Genomic DNA, 23,249 nt, shown 5'->3' with positions numbered 1-23,249 from the left:
TGATTTAGATCTTTAAGGGAAAGTCATGGATAAAACCTTAAATTTTAGAGAAAAATAATTTCAAAAAAAGTCGAAAAAAGTATTTAAACTCAGTAACCTCACATGACTCGGCCATTGATGTGTCGTGTGATGAGTGTGCCAAGCCTTTTCGCATAATTTAGTTCATTATGACTAGTCAAGTGATTGGAGAGGGGTTGCCTCGTAGATCCTTGTTTTTTCTACAAGTTGAAATAGATCAAGAAAGGAATGAAAGATCAGAGAAAAAGGGATCAGACTTAGAAGTTCATAGATGGTTAAATGCAATCCTTGGGAGAAAGAACTAACGTAACAGGGAAAGAGAACTCCTTGCAATCGCATCATTACTTAGAATTCACATGTAGGTTATTTAGAATTTTGCCTTTATATTTAAGATTACGTTTGCATGTTTGAAATTTGTTTTTCCTTTTTCACGTTTAGTAATTAATTTTTATATATAAATTATATTGTATCTATATATAATTAATATTTTTAATCTGTTCAAATAAATTATGTCATTTTTTCAAAATTATAATTTATTACTCCCGAAGAAGCGCAACTGTACAAATCTTAATATTCTAGCATAAAACATGCTCTTGAAGAGTTAATATTTCTAACTTACAATTTGTTGGTGCTTGTAAAGTAGCATGACATTATTAATATTTTTTAAAATATATTAATTGTTTCAAAAGAGTATGATATTATAATTTCAATATTTCAAAAGAATATTGATCGATTTCAATGTAAAATCACGAATTAAATTACTCTATTTCTTTACATGTCTATTCTACTGTATACGTATTTATATATTGATATTCTAATTAAATTTTGACTTGCTCTAGAATAACATAATTATATTTTTACTCCTGAAGAGTAAATCTTTACATGATCTATTTTAAAATAATTATAATATTTTATAACTCCTGCAAAGCATTATATTGAAATTTCAATATTTCACAAGATTATTGATATATTATTCTTGAAGAAGTAATAGTAAAATACAAAATGCTCTCGAAGTAGCATATCTCTAAAAGAATATGTGTAATTTTTGAATTAGTATTTATCCCTTAAAGAAAACATATAGCTCATGTCATGTGGACACTGATTATGCTGACTATTCGATTAGTTATTATATGATTATAAAATATTAATTATAATACAACTACATATACTATTATTTACGATAAAAAAATATTTTCTAGACTTAATATTAGTAGAAAATTATGTTAATATGACATTAGTTACATTAAAAATTGAAAGCTCCGAAAGAGTTTGTATTATTTGATAATAAAATTATATATTGACGATACATTTTATTCTATTAAATTCAGAATAAAATTGTTTAATTTGAAAGATATCCGCTAAAATAGGTTTCACATTGAAATGATACAAGAAAATAATATAAAATATATTTGTACAATTTCTTTTGTATTTGACCAGAAGCAGATAAAAGAAAACCCTCGATACTCACTTCTACATGTACTATACTTTCAAATGATTAAAATCAAACATTATTAGGAACTTGAAGTTCTTTGACCACGTATTGACTCTATATACTATAGAAGATATTTTTGATTATTTTGAAGTCAATCTGGCAGAAATTTGTAGAATCTGGATGGCCTGCACAATTGTAATAAAAAAAATTGATATCTCAGCATTTCGTGGTCCAATCGTCATGAAATTTGGATGGGAAGTTCACAATTCATTACGCTGCAAATTCAACAATTCTTATCAAAATCTAACAATTCAATTGTGAGAAACAGCTACATAAGCAGTAGCAAAATTTTTAAATACTATAAAATTTTCAAATTTAGATTTTTGAAAAATGTGAGATTTGTCAACCATTCAAGGTTTTCTATAACTTTTAAATTGAAGTAAGTATATTCTATCGAAGTCTTTCTAATCCTGTTGTATATTATGTTTGTTATTTTTTAAACTAATCAAATATTTTGATTTAAATTTTTGCTCTTGAAGAAGCACAATTAGAAATTATATTTATACTGAATGGTTATAATCTTAATGTTCTGGAAAAACACAACTCACCTTATATAAATGTTTTAGAAAGAATTATCCTCTCCTGAATAGCATAATAAAAGAGAATATGAAAGAGTCAATACTGCAACGTGTTAGAGAATATAATATTACTATTAATAATAATTTATTCTCTACTAAATTAAAGAGAAATATATAATTGAAATAAACACTTTATTGAACCAAGATTCAATTTGATTTTATTCTTTGGCTTGACCAATTGAACCATTAATAGATCAATAATAATGTGAAACTAAAAATTTCAATGGACGTTCAATGAAAAACCTAAAATAATTTTAATCTAATGAATTCATATACGTTGTTTGTTCTTGTAATCGAAAATTGATCACTACACATCATTATTTAAAATAGGAACTAAATTCCATGTATTTTTGAAAATTAATCGGGGTGATAAATGGGGCTCTATCATCTTTCATGTTGATTATCTAAATGATATTTGTATCTAAGAGATTTGATACATATACTATACGATTACATGGTGTTTGCAACCTGAAGTATACGAAATTATTGCTCAAATTTAAATTATGAGCATATTTTTCAGATTATGCATTCAAGATGGTAAGTTTTGATGATAATAGTGATCCTAAATCTCAACATTTTAATTAATGTAAGTTGGAATGTCGGTAAATGGTTTAACATCATTATTTATAAAACACCTCCAATTAATTTAATTGAAAACAAAGTACTTCTATTTCTGTTTAGGGAATGTTATTGTGCATCATGCCAACATCATAATTCTTCTTGTTATAATTAACTTATGGTCAAAGCCTAATATTTTTTTCATCTACTTATTTTTTATTGTGTAATATATGTAAAACTGATCTATCACTATACACTAAGATGAAAAATAAAGAATGCTGAGAATAAATGAGAAGTTTGAACCCTTGTAGAAAATTCTCTTTAAATGATGCTTTTATATGTATGAAACTTCCGAAGAAATTAATAAAAATTATTTTTCAGATCATCACGTTACTGTAGTTATCAAATGTTGATAAATATCTCTATAAAACAAGATGGTATTATTCGGAAACTGTATAAGACAACATGAAACATGCTTTACCAAAAATTACAATATTGAAGATATTAACATACAAGATATGGATCGCTTGATACAAAAATTTTATTTATTGAAATCAAGGGAGCAACCGTACTATTTTTCCTTCAATCAAATTTTGTCTTACTGGATTTTCTCGGCAAAGTTTTAACAAGACAAATATTTTTGTAATATATCATTCAAAAAGTGTGTTGTAATGATATATTTATCTGTGAATGCCAATTTTACCCTTGCAACCCTCGTGATTATTTGCATTGTATCCTTAATTCTTCCATATAAATATGAGACTTTGATTCTTAATAAAATATATATATGTCTATTTCTTATCTTTTTCTTGATGAGCTTCTCTTCTTGCATGACTTTCACACTTTATTTTTAGAATATGATATATGATTATTAAGCACAATCACAATTGTCACAAAAGTTTAATTTTGGTAGAAAATTGTTCTTTTAGAAGTTTAGACACAAAAATGAAACAAATTAAGAGCTTGTTTGGTAGGGATTTTATTAATTAATTTTTTGATCGTTAGAGATAAAGTGGGTCATATCTGTGAGAGAAGAATTCAAAAAAGACGAGTGAAATAGTAAAATAACGTTCAAAAAATTAATTTTAACTGAATTTTAAGTTGTATCAAACATGCTCTAAATCCTACAGAAGTGAACAGAAAATAAATTCGGTTCATGCACTTCTCTGCAACCGCAAAGCACAGAGAAACCTCCATATTTTCGAAATGGGAAGGTGGTTAACAGTCTCATCATCCACAGTGGTTCTTTTAAGATTTTCTCAAAAACCCCTTTTGTTTTTCCTTATAATCACCTAAGAGTTTCACTTCTAAAGAATTCTAATGCAAATCCATTGCCTTGCATCGGTCCCAATTTTGGGTTTTGTAGGGCACTTCACTTGACCTTTAGAGCCATACATACCACTAGAACATTGTGCACAAATGCTGTTTTATCAGAGGTTCCCATTCAAAGTCAATTCTCTAATGGTGCAGAATTTACAAGCAGGGGCGGACCTATTAAGGGTCCAGTGGAGGCAATTGCCCCCATTGGACCCTAAATTTTTTTGACATTCAAAAAGGCCCATACAATAGATTAATAGAAGCCCATGATTTTTAACCCAAGCCCAACAATCTATAAGTTTTTAACATTGAAAATATGGTCCATAATTCCCAAACCCTATGGACCGGATTCCAGAACCAGTAAGAGGCAACGAGAGTGGGCGACTGTGAGACGGACGGTGCGATGCGAATAGATTGAAGAAAAAAATTTTGGTAATCAATTTCTCTGTGTTAATCTTATTATTTATGTTTTTGTTAGTTATTTATGCAAATAGCAAGTTTAGATATTTGGTTGGATTAAAAAAAATATTTGAAGCCGTAGCCGTCAGCCGTGAACGATGAATCAGTGAAAGTGAATGAAATGAATTGATATTTCAACAATATGAATTGATAATGTGACCTTGAATTGTAAATTGTTAGATAACTTATATTTAATTAATTTCTTCCTAAGTTCCTGTCTCTTGGAAATTGGAATTTGGATCAGGGGCAAAGTCGAAAATGTGTTGAATTTGGAATCTTGGATTGTAGATTTGTAGTGGTTCAGTTGTTGCCTTGTTGGACTTGGATTCTCAAATGTTAATTGTTACCAATTTTAGTTATTTTTATCGGAACTTATAAAAAAAATTTACATTAGGATTTAGGTCTCTTGGGTTTTAGTTGCTTATATTTGATATCCAAGTATCCATCTGAGTATTTGTATTTCATTTATATTACTCAAGAAACTCACTTATTTTTTAGATCAAGGTCGTTTTAGTTCATCAATTTTAGATTCGGAGTTCATCTCTTAACTTTCCATTTCACCGTTGGTATATTTATGCAAGCTTTGTTTGGCTTGTAGGATAGGAAGATATGTTGAGATATTTTAAAAAGGTATCTCAAATATCTACTGAAGAAAATGTTGAGGCAAAGAAATAACGCATTGAGGAAATTTCTATTGAAGAAAATGTCGAGGCAAAGGAAGCCAATGGTAAGGATGCTACTGTTGGAGAAAATGATAAAGCAAAGGAAGCAAGTATTGATGACACTAATTTTCAAGAAAATGATGAGGTAAAGAAAGCAAGTATTGAGCATATTGATGTTGCACAACTTCCCATGGATCCCGGATTAAGAACTCCAATATTGGATTATAATGTTAATCTTCGAGATCAAATAAGAAGAGCATACTTGCAGAGAGGTCCATGTCAACCTCGGAGTCATGTGTTTCCACGTAAAAAATCAAGGTGATTCATTCCTGCTTGGTTCAATGAATATCCTGATTGGTTAGAATATAGTATAAGTAAAAATGCTGCATTTTACTTATACTATTATCTTTTCGGACCAAACAATGGGGAACAAGGAGGTGGCGATACTTTTGTAAAAGAAGGGTTCCATAATTTTAAAAAGAATGATAGACTTGGAGTTCATGTTGGAGATGTCCATAGTGCACACAATCAAGCCCGAAGAAACTGTGAAGCCTTGATGAATCAAGAGCAACATATTGAGACAGTTTTATTCAAGCAGTCAAAAAGAGCATGGAGTACATATCGAATTCTTTTGAATGCATCAATTGATTGTATACGACTTCTTTTATGTCAAGGACTAGCTTTTCGTGGTCATGATGAGTGTGAAGAGTCAAATAATCAAGGTAACTTTCTTGAACAGTTGAAGTTTCTAGCTGATCATAATGAAAAGATTAAAGCTGTCACTTTGAAAAATGCTCCAAAAAATCACAAACTAACATCACCAAAAATTCAGAAGGATATTGTAAGTGCTGGAGCTATTGAAATGATTGATGTTATCATCAAAGATATTGATGATACATTCTTTTCAATTTTAGTTGATGAATCTCAAGATATCTCAGTGAAGGAGCAAATGTCTGTTGTTTTATGTTATGTTGATAAGACAAGACATGTGGTTGAACGTTTTATTGGAATTGAACATGTTTCCAGTACTACAGCTCTATCACTTAAAGCGGCTATAGATAAATTATTTTCAAGATATGGGTTGAGTATATCCAGATTGCGAGGTCAAGGTTATGATGGGGCGAGTAATATGCAAGGTGAGTTCAAAGGTCTTAAAACACTTATTTTGAAAGAGAATCCAAGTGCCTTTTATGTTCATTGTTTTGTTCATCAACTTCAATTAGCTCTTGTAGCTCTGGCAAAGAAGCATAAGAAAATCCAAAAACTCTTTAATTTGGTTTCTAGCATGGTGAATATTGTTGGAGCTTCTTCTAAATGTTGTGATATTCTCCGAGAGAAACAAGAAGCCATAATTTCTGAAGCACTCATTAATGGTGAGATTTCAAGTGGGCGAGGTCTAAATCAACAAGTACTATTGCACATTTTGGTGATACACGTTGGGGATCACATTATCGTACTTTGGTTAGTTTGATATTGATGTTCTCACCTATAATTGATGTCATTGAAATGATTTCAATTGATGGATCAACCCGTGAACAAAGATGTGATGCTGATAATTTATTGGACTCAATGCAGTCATTTGAGTTTGTGTTTAATTTACACCTCATGAGAACTATCTTAGGAATTTCCAATGAATTGTCTATGGCATTACAAAGAAAAGATCAAGATATTGTAAATGCCATGAGTTTAGTGACAGTATGCAAACAAAGACTCCAAGAAATGAGGGACAATGAGTGGGATTCTTTTTTGGATGAAGTCGTTTCTTTTTGTCAAAAGCATAATATTATGTTCTTGACATGGATAGTGTATTTGTACGCCCAGGTCGCTCACGGCGTAATACTGAAGAAATGACAAATTTTCATCACTTTCGTGTGGATTTATTTTATTCTGTCATTGATATACAAATTCAAGAATTGAATGATCGTTTTTCTGAGGTAAGTACAGAGTTACTTCTTTGTTTAGCATGTTTATGCCCCGATGATTCATTCTCTGCTTTTGACAAGGATAAATTAATTCGTCTTTCTAAGTATTATCCTAAAGATTTTTCAAAGATACAGCTCATGACACTTGATGATCAGCTTCGAAACTATATTGTTGATATGCGCTCTAACAAGGAGTTCAGAGAATTGAAGGGACTTAGTGAACTTGCATTGAAGTTGGTTGAGACCAAAAGAAATAAAATGTATCCATTAGTTTACATGCTTGTGACTTTAGGATTAACTCTTCCAGTTGCTACTGCTTCAGTTGAAAGAGTATTTTCGGCTATGAACATTGTGAAGAATCGACTGCGTAATCAAATTGGAGACCAGTGGATGAATGATAGCTTATTTGTGTATGTGGAAAAAGATGTATTTAACGAAATCGATAACAAGACTATTAGACGGCGTTTTCAAAGTATGAGAAGCCGTAAGGAACAATTGTAAAAAAATACTACGTTTTGATTATTATCGTTATTTCTAACTTGAAATTCTTTTTTACGTAATTTTTTCTCGCCCCCACTGGATCATAATCCTGGGTCCGCCCCTGTTTACAAGGCCATTCCTTCGAAGTAGTTTCTTCAGGTGGTTGAAAATGTCGCCAAGTATGGTGCTCAGATTTTCAAGTTTTCCCTCAAAAGTAGACTGTTTTGCATATTTGAAGGACTTTTTAAATGTTAATGATCATTATTAAATATGTTATTCAAACTATCGAACAATGAACTCAAAATAACAACACACGGTTAAGATAAAATAGGTACCTTTACATGATTCCAAATACAACTCCAATGAAGCTCAGACTCAAAATCGTACTCGTCTGTTTGACCAAACCCTAAAGCACACATTTGGTAATTAATGGAAGCTACAATGATCATTCAACAGTACTCCCTTCATGACACACCCAGTGTACATATTTAAAAATAGAATTAGAAGAAATCAACTTCCATTCGAAGTTTTGGAAAAAGAACGTGAAGAGAGAGGAGAAGAGTTTGGAAATCAAAATTAATAATTAATTTTAACCATTATTTCATAAAATTCACAATTTTTCAACCACACATTTTATTAACTTTTATCAAAATATACTAAAAATTTGATTTTAATTTCCACCAAACGGAACCTTATTCTTACCTTTATGAAAGAATTATATCAATTTTCTTACCTTAGTCAGTAAAGTGCATGGCTTTTAATCACGTGGTCGTGGGTTCGATTCTCAAAGACAACGTTCCCATTACATTCTAGTTTTGCTAGTTCTTGAACAAACTTGTGAAAAATCAACCTTCAAGTTGATGAAGTCACGATGCAATTTACCCTATTTATTTTAAGTCATTGTTTGATTTTCATTATTTACAAAATACATTTTCCTTTCTTCTTTTTAACCACCTATTATGCATTAAAATAATATCACACGTAAATAAAAAAATTTCCTTATTTTTTTATTCACATATTCTCCATCAATTTACCATTCTAAAATTCATTTTTCCATAAAAATGGATGTTAAACACCCTCACATTTTTCTTTATTTTCTTTTTAACCACAAAATTTTAATAAAATAATATTATACGTAAATTCATAATTTTATCTTAATTTTTAACCATACATTCTCTATCAACATTCCGTTTCAAATTAGGGTCACACCAATCCAACATTCTTTATCCAAGTAGTTTTGGTAAAATGAATCTTGCAGCCACCTTACTTCCCCCAAACCAATCCAATCCAATCTCCGTGCGCGCGCGCTCTCTCTCTCTCTAAAACCAAAGAGTAGAGAAAAGGGCTGCAATATTATGCTACAGTGATCAAAATTTCAAGATCTAGAGAAAAAAATACTTATAGAGGTGAATAAACCCTAGGAAGAAACCAATCAATCCAAAAGCTAAATTGAAAGTGGCGCAAAACAGCATGAAAACGCTAATCTATGCGTTGGTGGCGCGTGGGACGCCACCAGTGGTACTGGCTGAGTACACAGAGTTCAGCGGCAACTTCAACTCCATAGCTTGCCAGTGCCTTCAAAAGCTTCCTTCTTCCAACAATAAGTTCACCTACAACTGCGATAACCACACCTTCAATTACCTTGTTCACGATGGCTTCAGTATGTGCTAATTTTCCTAGTAGTAGCTCCTATAAATAGTTTTTTTCTACGGCTTTGCGTCGTTACAGTAATTTTGAATCTAACGTGAGGTGTTGATTTATAAGTTTGGAATTAGGAACTGGACGATCTGAGTCATGATTATTATATTAAGTTGTTTGTTATTGAAATGTGCTTTTGCACGCATTTGTTGTTAAATGGGGATCCCAAGGGAAATGAGCAATATTGCCTTATTTTGATTTCTTCTGATCTCTGTTGACTTGCAACGTTTAATTTTCTTAATAATTTGAAAGGTCCCTGGATTGTGAATCGAAAATTGTTAACTGCTTAAAAGGAAATTATTTAAAATGATAAATTTTATGTAAATGTGATATGGATGCAGTTCTCATGCCTTGTGCGTGGCTGATAGGAGGCAAGAAGTTATTGCATTAATGAACTATGTTGTATTTGTGAACAGATTTTTGTAGATTCTTCGTGATTAGATTTTGCTACTTGTGCAATTGATGCAAACACAGATAAAACTACCATCTTGAGAATATAGTTACTCTTATATATTTGCCAGATATCTAAGTCATAGTTTTTGTCCATTATTGGTTGTGGAAATTCTGTGAAGCGTACTGTGTGGTTGCTGAAGAATCAGCAGGAAGACAGGTTCCTATGGCATTTCTGGAGCGTATTAAGGATGACTTTGTAGCAATGTATGGTGGTGGAAAGGCTGCAACAGCTCCTGCTAATAGCCTTAGCAAGGAATTTGGGTAATTGTAACAGTGATGAGATAGTTTGAAATTCTTATTTGTTATAATGAAACTGATACGTGGAAGCGCTTTATTACAGACGAAAGTTGAAAGAACACATGCAGTACTGCACTGATCATCCTGAAGAGATAAGCAATCTTTCAAAGGTGAAAGCACAGGTTTCAGAAGTTAAAGGTGTTATGATGGAAAATATTGAGAAGGTATGGAGAGTGTTGTTTTGCTTGTATGTCATGAAAAGTTTGACAATCTTTTATTGTTTTGATGAATCATTATATTGAGATACATAACCTAATTTCTGACCAGTGATAATAATAAATTAATTGTTCTACTGTCCTCCAAACATAGAAGTGTTTTCTAGGAGCAATGCTAGGATTCTCATTGATTCAGTTGACTTGAAACTTCGGTTGCCTCAATTATAAATTCTGTGCCAAAGGGAGGAATAGCAGGTATTCTATAACATGAGAAAAGATGGTGGATGCTTGAACTGCTATGAGAAAATTTTATGCTAGCTATGACTACTGAATCCTTTTCTAATCAATATCATGGAATTAAGTGGACAAGTAAAAAACATACGATGAATAGGAACAACAATCTATCAAACTGCTTTTCAAACAGAATTTTTTTACTCTGAAATACCAGGTATTCTTGATATTTAAAAAACGCAGATGGCCAATCTGTTGGATAGCCTGTTCTACCTGCCCCCCTGGGGATTGAACAGTAAGTTATCCCGAAATAAGTAATTTTTAGTTTCGATGCAGTGGAATTTATCACAAACTTTTTAGATTTATCCTTCTAATATGATGGAACTTGCGAAATTAAATTGCATATTGGCTTATTAAGTTGTGTTTTCCCTTTCATGGTGAAACTTGAAGGAATGTTATATTATTCTTAGGGCAGAGTGCTTCTAACATTCATCTGTATCCTTTCGCTACTCTGATGCCTTTTCTCTTTCCTTTTCATTTTTCCTTTTGACACGTGGTTTCGTTATTTTCATTTTTTGGAAGTGCCTGATGAGAACACAAGCCCAAAATGGGGGAGAGATTTTCTTTTGAGCAAAGCATGAGAAGTTAAATTGAAAAGAAATCTTTCATTATTTGATGCATCTTTGTGGATGAATGCCATCTTGGCTTTGTTCTTTATTACAGGTTCTTGATCGTGGGGAGAAGATAGAACTTCTCGTGGATAAGACGGAGAATCTTCATCATCAGGTACGTCTCTATCTCTATGCACTCGTGCTTTTAGCTGTTCTTTTAAATCTGTTGAGATTGGTTTTGATGTAGCTACATATGGCATGATAAAAATAAAATTCAAATAGCTAAACATTAATAGCTTGTTTGAGCGCCCTTTTTATTGATGCATTTTGGAATAATAGATTTATGGAGAATGTGCAGTTACAGAATAAGGAAAAGTTTTGGGTTTTCATGTAATATTATTTAATTGAAGAATGTGTGGTTGAGAAAAAGAAAGAAAAATGTATTTTGGAAATAATGGGGATCAAACAAGGACTAAAATTATTGATGAGAACAATATTTTGAGCATGTTTGGGTAGTGTTTATAAAGATTTTAAATTATAAATAGTTAGAAATGAGTGGGGGATAAGTAGGTAGTACTTATGGGTCCTCGAAGTCCTAGGTTCACTTTTATAGGGTAAAGAAGTTAAACTCAAAGGAACTTTTAGTAAAATAATTTAGTGCATGTTTGGTAAATCACAAAATTGTTTTATTTTTATTTTTTAAGTTGGTCAAACATACTTTTTATCTACACAATATGTAGGCCAACAACTTACTATGAACACATTGTGTAGGACCCAAAGCACTTAAGAAATTTAAGCTTTGCCAAGCATGCACTTATATCGAACTCTATTTTAAGATCCCATCTCTCCTAATCCATACTTTTATTCCTCATCAAATAGTTATTATTCTCATTACCTCTTTAGAATTCAAAACTAAAAATTTGAATTGAAAAAATGTACTAACAACAGAATGAAATGGGAATGTTGTGTGCCTCAATGGTAAGGCGCATCATCAATATAACATCATTCCATGGACATTCCTAGTTGACTTAATTATTTTGCTGAAACAGGCACAGAACTTCAGGAACACTGGAACAACACTTCGGAGAAAAATGTGGTTGCAAAACATGAAGACTAAAATCATTGTTTTGGCCATTGTGGTTGCCTTGATCCTCATCATAGTTCTCTCTGTCTGCAAAGGGTTCAACTGTCAAAAATGAAATTTATCTGGCTATGACAACTCAATTCGTCTCTGTTGATCTTGTTGCTGAAGCCTCTGATTTGATTGACTTCCAAGAAATCTGTTATTACATGTATGTATGAAAGTATCTGTAATTCTCATATATTGCTGCAGGAACTCGGCCCTTCTTTTTTTTCCACCCAATCAGAAAACAATAAAAATCACTAGTAGTTATATTACAGTCATAAATTTTGTTTTTGCTAACAGTTTGTTGAACACCTCCAGCAGTATATGCACCTTTTGCTTCCCCAGAACTGTTGTTTCGTACTATCATTTTGGGTTCCTCTTCGACTTAGTATGCTTGTATATATCCTCTCTACTGCTCTGCAAAAGCAAAGTTGAAATTCAGTTTGATTACAAAGTTAGATGACTATATTAGTTCTATTGGAGTTAGCATCCAACATCAGTTGAAATTGTAAACCGAATGTTGATTAAAGCCGATCCCTCCAGGAAACTAAATCAGAATAATTTCCCAGGATCTTTTAAAAGAAGGAAACGGACAGATAGAAGAAGAATAATGCTTGTTGATGAACTGATGATCAAAAAATTGTAGAAACATCAGCTATATATAGCCAATTACAAGTTCAAAAAAGTGAGTCCAAATCCCTAAAAAAGTCCACTAATTGACCCACTAAAGCCCTATTATATTGGCATAACAATGAAACTGAAAAATAGATTCCTAATGGACTGTAAGACTTACTCAATATCATTGTGGCTCAGCTAAAGAAAAAAGGCCGTTTGAGTTTGATTTCTAACAGCCTCCCTTAAACTCAAAACTAATCATTCCCATCATATTCTTTTAACTTGGAAAAAATTTAGCTTTCAATGACTTTGTAAGAATGTTAGCCAATTCATCTTCAAATTTACAGAATTCAACAGCTACTTCATGTTCTTTGACAAGCTCACGAATGTAATGAAAATTTATGTAGATGTGTTTACTTCTCCCATGAAAGACTAGATCTTTAGTCAAGCAAATAGCTGACTTGTTATCACAGAAAATCTTCATAGGAATTATTTGTTTCTGATTTAATTCTTCCGACAATCTTCCCAACCAAACAGCTTGACATGCAGTAGAGGCAGTTGCAATATAGTCTGCTTCGATAGTGTAAAGAGCAACAACTTGTTGCTCGTGAGCCCATGTGAAATACATAGCCAAACGTACTCGTCCTTTCTTCAAGATCACCTGTCCAATCACTGTCTGTGCACCCAACAAGGTTGTGGTTATCAAGAGATGAATAAAAGATACCTTGACTTTGATTACCTTTTATTTATTGTAGGATTCGCTTTGCAGTTTCCGAATGAGATTGGCTTGGTGTTTCCATAAATCGGCTAATAATGCAAACTCCAAATGTGATATCAAGTCTAGTAGAGGTCATAAAATGTAGACTACCTACCATACTTCAAAAATAAGTTGGATCAACAAATTTTCCATTGCCATTTTTATCCAAATGAAATCTTTCTTGAAAAGAGGAGTTTTGATAGGATTCCATGATTCCATCTTGAATCGCTTTAGAATATCTTTTGCATATTTCTTTTGCGAAATAAATATTCCTCCATTAGTCTGCATCACTTCTAGTCCAAGAAAATAAGACGATTCCCAGTTCAATCATTTCAAAGTTGCTAGTCATAGTCTCCCTAAATTCTGCAAACATACTTGGATAATCTCCTGTAAAAATCAAATCATCAACATACAAACATATAATAATCATATTTCCATGTGAATTAGATTTGATATACAATGTGGGTTCATACGGACACTTAAGAAAACCATTTTCTTGGAAATACGTGTTAATCTGAGTGTACTAATCCCCCGTCGCCTTTTTAACCCGTAGAGAGGCTTTTTCAATTTGAGAATTTTTCCTTCGTGTCCTTTCTACCCATAACCATTTGGCTGATCGACATAGACCTCTTCTTCAAGAAAACCATTTAGAAATGCATATTTCACATCCATCTAATGTATCTACCATTTCTTTTGAGCGGCTAGTGCAATATTATACGAATGGTATCAAGTCGAGCTACAGGTGCAAAAATTTCATAATAGTCTATACCTGCCTTTTGCTTGTACCCTCTTACAACCAATCGAGCCTTCATCCGATTGACTTGACCATCTAGTTTGAACTTTGTTTTGTAAACCCATTTTACACCAATTGACTTCTTTCCTTGCGGCAAAGAAGTTAGCTCCCATGTAATATTTTTAACTATTGAATGAATTTCTTCATCTATAGCACGAATCCATTTATCAACTTGAGCTGCTTCTGCAAAAGCAAGAGGATCACAATCTGCAAATAATGCAAAATTTTACTAATTCCTCATTAGAAACATCATTATCATTGGCTATGATATAATCTTGCACATAAGCTAGCATAACATGCCTTTTAGTTGAACCATGAGACTTCAATATGAGCCAAAGAAGTAGAATGATTTATGTGCTGGAAATCTGAATGTTAGACTATATATTACCAATATTAGGTTCATCCAGATGAATCCCTACCTATTGCTCCTTTTACTTGTCCAAGCCCAAGCTTTACTTTCATCAAATTCTACGTCCTTGCTCATAATGATTTCACCTTTTTCTGGATCAAACAATTTACAGCCATTAGTTGTATTACTATAACTAATAAAAATACATTTTGTACTTTTACCATCAAATTTTTTTCGTTTCTCAACACATGCAATGCAACCAAAGGCTCGAAGATCTTGAACATCTGGCTTATAGTTGCTCCATGCCTCTTCAGGTGTTGTATTACAAACACTTTTTGTAGGACACCAGTTTAAAATGGAAACAACACATGCCACTTCCCCTGTCTCCACCCAAAATATTTTTGGTAAATTTTTTCCTTTCAACATGCTATGTGCCATTTTGGTTATTGTCATGTTCTTCCTTCTAGAAATCCCATTTTGCTGCGGTGTATAGTTGGCTGTTAGTTGATGCTTAATTCCATGAAATTTGGAAATATCAAAGAATACATTGGAAGTGTATTCCACCCCTCTATCTGTATGAAGCACCTTCAAAAAACAACCACTTTGTTTCTTCATATAGGCTTTGAAGCCTTTAAAAGTATTAAAAAACTTCAGACTTATGTTTCAAAAAATAGACCCAAGTTCTCCTGTATAATCATCTATGAAAGTGGGAAAATAACAATTACTTCTATGTGATTTAGTCTCCATTTGTCCACAAACATCTGAGTATACAAGTTCTGGTAGTTGTGTTGCTTTTCGAGACTTGCTTACTAGAAAAGGATCCCTATGCTGTTTTTCAACAACACAATCTTCATACAATTGATTAGAGTTTTCTAATAAAGGTAGCCCTGTAACCATTTTTGTATTTACAAGCTACCTTAAGCCATTGAAGTTCAGGTGACCAAAACACAAATGCCATAGCCAATCAATATAAAAAAACACAGCAACAATAAAGAAAAATAGTTGTTTGGCTTGAAATGATAAAGAAAACATGCGATTTTTAGTCATCTTAACTTCAGCAACATGTTAATTTTATGATATATTATGGTGCAAACTCCTTTGTTTTTGCTTCTCACCTGGTTGAGTTGAGAGAAAAATAATCTATCACATATGATATAATATTCTTATCTCATTTTCCTGACGAGCGATCCTGATTTCCAATGCAGGGTTGCGTTGCCATCAACGAGTTCCTCCTAACAGCTGCACTTCATTTGCCTCTTCATCCATTTTTAGGGCAATTTTGAGATTGCACGGATTGGCTCCTACATAGTTCATCCCCAACGCTTGGACCCAATTAGTGGGAACCTATTTTTTGTGGAGACTTCCCTTGAAGAGGATATGTCCCTTCACGTCTTCTAAACCATTTTCGGTCCAGGGTTTCAGGGAAAGGGAACATGATTCTCGGTGAGGGAGAAGTTGCAATTGTGTAAAGTTCCTACCTCCTACTCAGAAGATCGTGAGTGTTTTAGTTTAAATGGATTATTGATATGGAAGTTGATTCAATTCGAATTCTGATATGTCTCTTGATTTTGGCAAGCACGGTTGATCACTTCAAGTTGAGCCAATCAGAGCTAGAGGTTATGTAGGACATCTACCTTCGTCCTTTATCTTCATGGGAATTCGAAAGGTTGATCGTTGCTCGCCGATTCTTTGAAGAGTTTTGTCTAATGGCTCGAAAAGGTAGGTGTACTTTTTGTTGAAATATTTTCCTTGTGTTTGTAAGATTTCTAAGCAAAAAATTTTGAAAAGAGGAGGTATCCCACTCAAAATATAGCAACAATACCTTTTGCCAACTCCACCACTGGGAGGAAGGGATTGAGCCCTCATCTATTACAACGAAGCAAGTGATATACCAGATTAAGAAGGTCAGTAGGGAGATTTCTAGCCATGAAGGAAAGGGGACGACCTCCTATTTAGGACAAAGGAAAAATAAGTTGGAGAAGGTCCCCAAGAAGAAAAAATTTCTCTGCCACCGAAGATAGTGGATTGATGGCCAGCCTACCACCTTGCTCCAAAGTCCTTACTGGGAAGAAATTAAAGGTAGGATCTATTGTTGCAGTCAAGGGGGCTCAGAAGAGGCCCACTGCTATGGAACCCTAAGGTAAGATTCCTAGAAGAGGGCGAGTACATCAAGTAAGTCCATTGCATTTGATGCAGGTCCTCGTCCTAAGCTCTCCGTTTCTCAACGGAGCGACGAGCTGGCTCCTAAGGTCCTGTCAATGTTGCCGCCAAAAGTTCAAATTGCGACATATCTACTTTTCACAAATTTTGGACGGACCATTGGCAGTCCTTTGTAGAGACCAATGACTGGATGGACATCTTCACCACCATGGTGAGCCAAATGGGGAAAGCATTTGGGATAGCCATACAGGCGGGATCCCTCTTTAAAAACCTTCAAAATAAAAATAAAGAACATGTGAAGAAGTTAAAGGCTTTGGCAGAGGTAGACGCTTTGAAGAAACAACAGGTTGAAGAGTCTATGAAGCTCGTTTCTGCCTTAGTAGAAGTTAAAAATCTGAAAAATGATGTCCAATTGTCTAACAATGAAGTGGCCTCTCTGACGAAGCAGGTCGAGACTTCTTATGCCCAGCAAAAGCTGGCTGTTAAGGCCCTGAAGAAGGCTAATAAAGAAAATGCTGCACTAAAACAACAGGTGGGAGAGCTGAATTCCAAAATATCAGGCTTAAGAAAAGAAGTGGAGACGGCGAGAAGGGAAACCGAATCTGCTGGCAGTGAAGTTGAGAAGCGATATATTGCCAACTTTCACCTTACTAAGGAATACCAAAGCTTTGCCAAATACTAGCGAAGGTATGCCTACACTTAGATGATTGAGTGGATCAAGGTGAACTCTTAGATATTCAACACCTCTAAGTTAAGGTCTGAGTTCTTGAAAAAGGGAGGAGAGCCTCAAACTCCCACGGAGAGTAGCCATATAATCGAAATCGAGGATGAAGCAGTTGAAAAAGAGGTGGCTAAAGTGGCTCCTGATGCCGTTGTACCATTTGTACCTCGTCCTTCCCTACTTGTATAGTAGTAGGTCCTTGTAGTCGATGACCTAGAAGCCCACCTTTTGTAATTTTTTTCTCAATGAAAAAGATTTTTGTTACTTTCTGTCTTCGATGTAATTTCATTACTTTGTAGCATTTGATTTTATCAATTGGGACTTGCTGCATTCCCTATGTATGAATTCATTGCATTTGTGGCATTTAACTTTGTCATTTAAGACTTGTTTTTACTTGCAATTTGTGCAACTGTTGGCAATTCATGCCTTCAATTTATTTTCCTAAGTATGGGGTTGAGTAGTTCGCCCATGCTGAGGCCTTCTTAACCTTAGTTAATGATCATTTTAGGACCCACATTTCAGACTTCTTTAAATAATTCTATTAGTTATGAGGTGGTCCAAATTAAGATCCCCCTCGTCATCGAAGTGCCATACTTCTCCAAATAAGTACACTTCGTCTATACAGAGGCTTCTCCCTTAACTTTAGTTCCATACAACAGAGATTTTGAATATGGAACTTTCATTCAATGTATGCAAATCATACATAAAATTCATTTACATTTTCACCAGTAATACTTCCGTAGATGTTCTGCGTTCCATGGATAAGGCTACACCTTTCCATCCATACTTTCAATTTTATAGGTCTCTAGTCGAACCTCCTCTTTGATGCAGTAAGGACCATCCCAATTGGGGCCCAAGGTTTTCTACATTTGGGTCCTTAGTGGATAGGAATACTCGACCAAATCATTCAAGCGAAATGACATTTTCTTAACTTTAAAGTTGTAATACCTAGTCATCTTTCACTGGTAGATAGACAACTTTGTTGGGGATTCACCTCTCATTTCCTCAATAAAATCAAGCTCACATCTTCTCAACTCGTCGTTGGATAATGGATCTCTACCGCAGTGAGTGCTTTACTCATATAATACACAGGTATCTGGTAACCCCATTCTATTCTTACCAGTATTGAACTGGTTACTGCCTGACATAACTGAAGAGGTTCTCCAACTTTAGGTTTGGAAAGGAGAGGAGCCTATCCCAAGTGCTTCTTCGGCACTCGCAAGGCTGTTTCACATTCCTCTATTCATTGAAACCTACTTCCTATTTTCAAAACTAAAGGGAGACACTTACTTGTTGGATTTGGGATAAAGCAACTTAAGGCTATTTTGCACCAGTAAGACTCTGTACCTCTTTAGGCATTTGAGGTGATCTCTTTTCAATTAAAGCTTTGATCTTCTTTGGGTTAGCCTTAATGCTTCTTTGATTGACCAAGTAACCCAAAAGTTTCCCTGAGGCAACTGCGAATGCACATTTGAGAGGATTAAGCCTCATCCTGCACCTCCGAAATATTTGAAAGCTTCATTGAGGTGTTTAACATGATCTTTCATCTTCAAGCTTTTCACAAGCATGTCGTCCTCATACACCTTCACTGTCTTTCCAATGAGATCAGCAAACATCCTATTAACCAACCTTTGATATGTGACCTCTGTGTTTTTCAACCCAAAAGGCATCACTTTGTAGTAATATAAACCGATGTTTTCAAACCCAGACCAGACCGGTCAGTTCAATCGAAAAAATTGGGAATCGAATGAAAATCCGATCCGACCACAATATGAAAATTGGAGGTAAAGGAAACGGTACGAAATTTCTTGTCGACCAATAGACAATGGAGTTCAACATTTCTTTGCTAAAATCTTTATACAAGGTTTCAGTTAAAGATAAATACTTTACCTTCATCCCTAGTACAATGCGTGGGAGAGAGAAGATAGATCATGGAAGAAGAAGACAAATGCAGCCAAAACTTGAATTAATTGATTCTTGGAGTTAAAACTTCTGTGAAAATATGAGTGTGGGTGCTTTAGCAGCAAATCATGTGTATCATGCTAGAATAAAGCACAAAGAACTGGACATTCACTTTGTCAAAGATAAAGTCCTTGGAAAAGAATTAGAAGTAAGATATGTGCCCTCTTCTGATCAAGGAATTCAGTTAATAGTGGTTTCAAAAGATCATCCATGATTCAAGGAAATGGCTCCAACTATACATTCTAGAATACTCTCCGTGTCTTATCTTTCTCAATTATTCTCATTGTAAAGTCTATATATACACCCAATTGAGGTTGAAGAATTAAGGTACAAATCACTTTAATATCCATCACATTTCTTGTAACATCCCGAAAATTTTAGAATAAAAACATATTTGTTTTATATGTTATTCTACCAAAAGTTGAGGGACTAAGATGCAATATATTTTAAATTGTTATATTTTTAGTCAAATAATTAAATTTTGGTAGAGTGAGAGTAAGAATATCAATATTGTACTCGTTTGATAACTTGTAATTAATTATCCATTTTAGGCTCGAGAAAAAAAATTAATTTGAATAAGTTATGGCCAAGATTTTATAGTTCTAAAGTTTTAAGCTTTGGTGTTAATGAAAATGGTAAGTAATATTATTTTAAATAAGATGTGTAGCCACGTGTGCTTTTGATTAGGATTAGTCTTCTTTGGTACAATAGATTACGTTAATTGAAGCCATGGTGGAGTTTTAAAACCTTAGTTATAATTAATCTAATTCTAGTGTTTAAATCCTAATGTTGTTTTACTTGGCCAAATCCAGTTTTATGTTTAGAATAAATTAAGTTAAAGAGATCAAAGATTAAGGGATTAATTCACTTGGCAAAATTGGACGTGACTTCAATACTGCAATCATGATTCCTTATTAGTCAGTTAAATTAGGATTTGGAGTTAACCATAATGAAACAAGAATTTATGTTACTGTAATCAAATTTCATTAAAGCTTCCACATTTTGCTCTCGGTTTGACAAAAGAGAATAAACACTACTTTCATGGAAATTAGATACAAGTCTTATTAGTTATTTATTAAATTGTTTGTTTGTACTAAAATAAATTAAGCCTTATATCCAATGCAATTAGGAGTCCAACTTATCTTAATGTCTGCGTGTATGGATAATGATAACTTAAGTTGGAATAAATGAATTCAAAGAAACTTATTTAATATATATTTTCAAATAATGTCCCTTTAAAGATAATTAGCAAAATAATACAATATTTTATAATCATGATTATCTTTAAGGATTTAGTCATACCCAAATTCTGTTTTTCCATTTGAAATCCAGTGTAACAGAATCGATTTCCGTGGACATGTGATTAACTAGAGAGACTGTATCTTTCAAGATAATTGGCAAATCTTATAAAATATTTTATTTGAAAATGATTGAATCCAATTGTGTTTTCCATTTGATAATGATTATAACAAGATTAGTGTTCTCCTACGTGTACATGTGTTGAACACGTGTTGTATATAACTTGGTTTTCCCCTATGTTTACACGTGTTGTGTATAAAATTATATATAATGTAATTTATCTCTATTTTTAGTCATTATCCTTATTTTGAATTATAAGACCCTTTTGAATTTTAAACAATATAACAGGTAGATTCCATTTATTATCTACAAGTTACAACTAAAATTATACACATCGTAATTATATAAAATCTGATCACATAATGATTATTCTTGATTTTTAATTATCCTTCATATAATTTGGATAAATTTCAATCTTATAGAGGATAATGACTAACACAGTTCTAACCCTTATCAACTACTTTATATTTGCCTATAAATACTAATGCCATACACTTATTTTTGTCATGAACCCCATTTCCTTAGTTTTTGGTTTCATTCTTTAAGTTCAGCAAAAACCCCCTATTATATTCATATTCTACCAAAATTATAATTCTCTTTGCCTCTTTAATCACATCTATTGCATGCACATACACGGCAACAATTGCGTTGACAGAAAATAAACATTTGGAGCGTGATTCTTGGATCTTGTTTTCAAAATTCGTAAATTAACGAGGTAGGATACCATGTGCAAGTGATTCATCCTTGCAATATTATAATTTTTTTTATGTGATTTATTTCATGAAATAATAATTGACCTGCGGGTCCCTATGAAATGAAATGTGAGATCGCCTTCAGGTCTTCTCAAATGTACTAGAGCTTTCGATTGATCACCGATTGCTTTTGATGAAATGATGGTATGGAATGTTATAGATTCGTGTTTTAAAAGTTATCATATTGTTTTGGACGCACGTATCCTACTGAGTATAAATTACTCACTCCTTCCATTTAACTTTTCAGATCAGATTGGTCAACGTGGATGGTGGCTGAGTGGTACGCAGGTTGCCAAGTAAAAGAAATTTTTAGGAATCCATAATAAATTTGTTAGGGCATTTATGTTTCTCTTCAATTCCATTCATGACGCTATGTTTATTTGATTCAATATTTGAGTTTCAATAAATTAAGGTATTAAATTTTAAATTTTATTTCCGCTTGATGTATGATTATGGAATGATATCGGTAACTCCTCAAATTTTAAGTCAATAATATTTGGGGCGTTACATTTCTAATTGTCAAATACGAGATACCATCAATTCATGTAGAGTATCACCTACATTCGGAACAACCAGAAATGTGAATTACTTTTGTTCTTTGACTCCTAGTGTGCTTTATAAGCAATTATAGCCCATAATTTTTAATGACCAGAACCAACTTAAGATAACCACACAAGCAAACACAACAAAGAAGGTGAATTGTACTTTTCCCCAAGGTCCATCCTTAGCCTGCACCATTTCATAGATTGTATCCTTTCTTTCATGTGGTGGAGCAAGCAACTGATAATTTCTTCAAGGATACACCTACGTCTATGTCCAAACATTCCAACTGTTCCTTGAGGGTAACTAAGACATAAAATTCCGTAGGCACGTAATTTGGCCTGTTGTTTTTCTCAAGATCCAACAAGGAATTTCCTCATACACAATATTATTTCCCCACATATCCATAAAATAATTGAGAAGGTTGATTTCTATGTGAGGATTTATGCCATCAGTATTGTCGAATGTAAAGGAAATGCTGAGGGCTATAGTCAGCCTTGCAATAGTTTATTTTGTTTGGTGAATCTACGAATAACTCTTACTTTCAATCCTTTTTATTCACCAGTCACTTGTTTCCTCAACTTTATGACACTGCTCACTCTGTTGTACCTTTGGAAAAAAATATCTTAAACTATCTATTTTACCGGTGTTCACGAAATTATTTCTTTTGATTTTAAACCACCGCAAGTGAACAGTTCGTTAACAAGTAATAAAGTGGATTAAATGAGTCCGAATATCGTCCCACAGAGATTGATTAGCTCAAATTTTACCTACCGTAGCCTTAACCGAAACTAAATAACCAAAGTGAATGTAGACCTAATTAAATCCCAATTATGCAATTTTTTTATGATTAAATTGAAATTAATATGCAAAACAATAATTTAAAACTCTAGAATGAAATCTAAAAGTTGAGAACGCACATTATTATAATTATTGGGAATTAAATATGCTAGGATCACGAATTCCCATGCAATTATCACTTTAAACCTAGTTTCACAATATAACAATACATTTCAATTTTGAAGAATCAATGTTCCTAAATCTATTGAATACTCTCTCTCAAGATGTATCAATCCTATTTCTACATACCACCGGTCTATATGTCTATGACAAGAGCATATGTAAAAATGCATGGGATTTTATGAACACTTAAAGATTCACGTAGGGTATAGCGGTATATTTCT

At 33.2% G+C, this 23,249-nt stretch overlaps 2 protein-coding genes and 1 long non-coding RNA gene across 3 annotated transcripts; all 3 read left to right on the top strand.

Annotated features, from left to right (window-relative positions):
* The first annotated feature begins 4,302 nt into the window (after positions 1–4,302).
* LOC111400552 (zinc finger MYM-type protein 1-like) lies at positions 4,303–7,507 on the top strand. The gene is made up of 6 exons (XM_023027958.1): positions 4,303–4,349; positions 4,458–4,513; positions 5,123–5,356; positions 5,447–6,492; positions 6,660–6,852; positions 6,906–7,507. Exons 1-6 carry the CDS (start codon positions 4,303–4,305, stop codon positions 7,505–7,507), a joined length of 2,178 nt encoding a protein of 725 aa, XP_022883726.1.
* Positions 7,508–8,725: 1,218 nt separating this feature from the next.
* Positions 8,726–12,404, top strand: LOC111401858 (vesicle-associated membrane protein 721-like). The gene is made up of 5 exons (XM_023029801.1): positions 8,726–9,146; positions 9,757–9,898; positions 9,978–10,098; positions 11,044–11,106; positions 11,981–12,404. The coding sequence occupies exons 1-5, from the start codon at positions 8,957–8,959 to the stop codon at positions 12,128–12,130; spliced, it is 666 nt and encodes a 221-aa protein (XP_022885569.1). The 5' UTR covers positions 8,726–8,956; the 3' UTR covers positions 12,131–12,404.
* Positions 12,405–21,263: 8,859 nt separating this feature from the next.
* Positions 21,264–21,961, top strand: LOC111402732. The gene is made up of 2 exons (XR_002704345.1): positions 21,264–21,669; positions 21,773–21,961. It is a non-coding gene; the product is annotated as an uncharacterized LOC111402732 (long non-coding RNA).
* Positions 21,962–23,249: the final 1,288 nt, after the last annotated feature.

This window comes from Olea europaea, chromosome 10 (assembly GCF_002742605.1).
Source record: "Olea europaea var. sylvestris chromosome 10, O_europaea_v1, whole genome shotgun sequence".
Classification (NCBI taxonomy): Eukaryota; Viridiplantae; Streptophyta; class Magnoliopsida; order Lamiales; family Oleaceae; genus Olea; species Olea europaea.
Note: the sequence above shows the minus strand (reverse complement) of the source record. Positions and strands in the feature narration are given on the sequence as shown.

Excerpts from the sequence above, each read along its gene's own strand:
- LOC111400552 (XM_023027958.1), top strand. The coding sequence starts at position 4,303 with ATGGACCGGATTCCAGAACCAGTAAGAGGCAACGAGAGTGGGCGACT. Across the intron at positions 4,350-4,457 it reads GGCAACGAGAGTGGGCGACT|CAAGTTTAGATATTTGGTTG; the intron begins GTGAGACGGACG and ends TTATGCAAATAG. Across the intron at positions 5,357-5,446 it reads AAGAGCATACTTGCAGAGAG|AATATAGTATAAGTAAAAAT; the intron begins GTCCATGTCAAC and ends CTGATTGGTTAG.
- LOC111401858 (XM_023029801.1), top strand. The coding sequence starts at position 8,957 with ATGAAAACGCTAATCTATGCGTTGGTGGCGCGTGGGACGCCACCAGTG. Across the intron at positions 9,899-9,977 it reads AGCCTTAGCAAGGAATTTGG|ACGAAAGTTGAAAGAACACA; the intron begins GTAATTGTAACA and ends GCTTTATTACAG. Across the intron at positions 10,099-11,043 it reads TGATGGAAAATATTGAGAAG|GTTCTTGATCGTGGGGAGAA; the intron begins GTATGGAGAGTG and ends TCTTTATTACAG.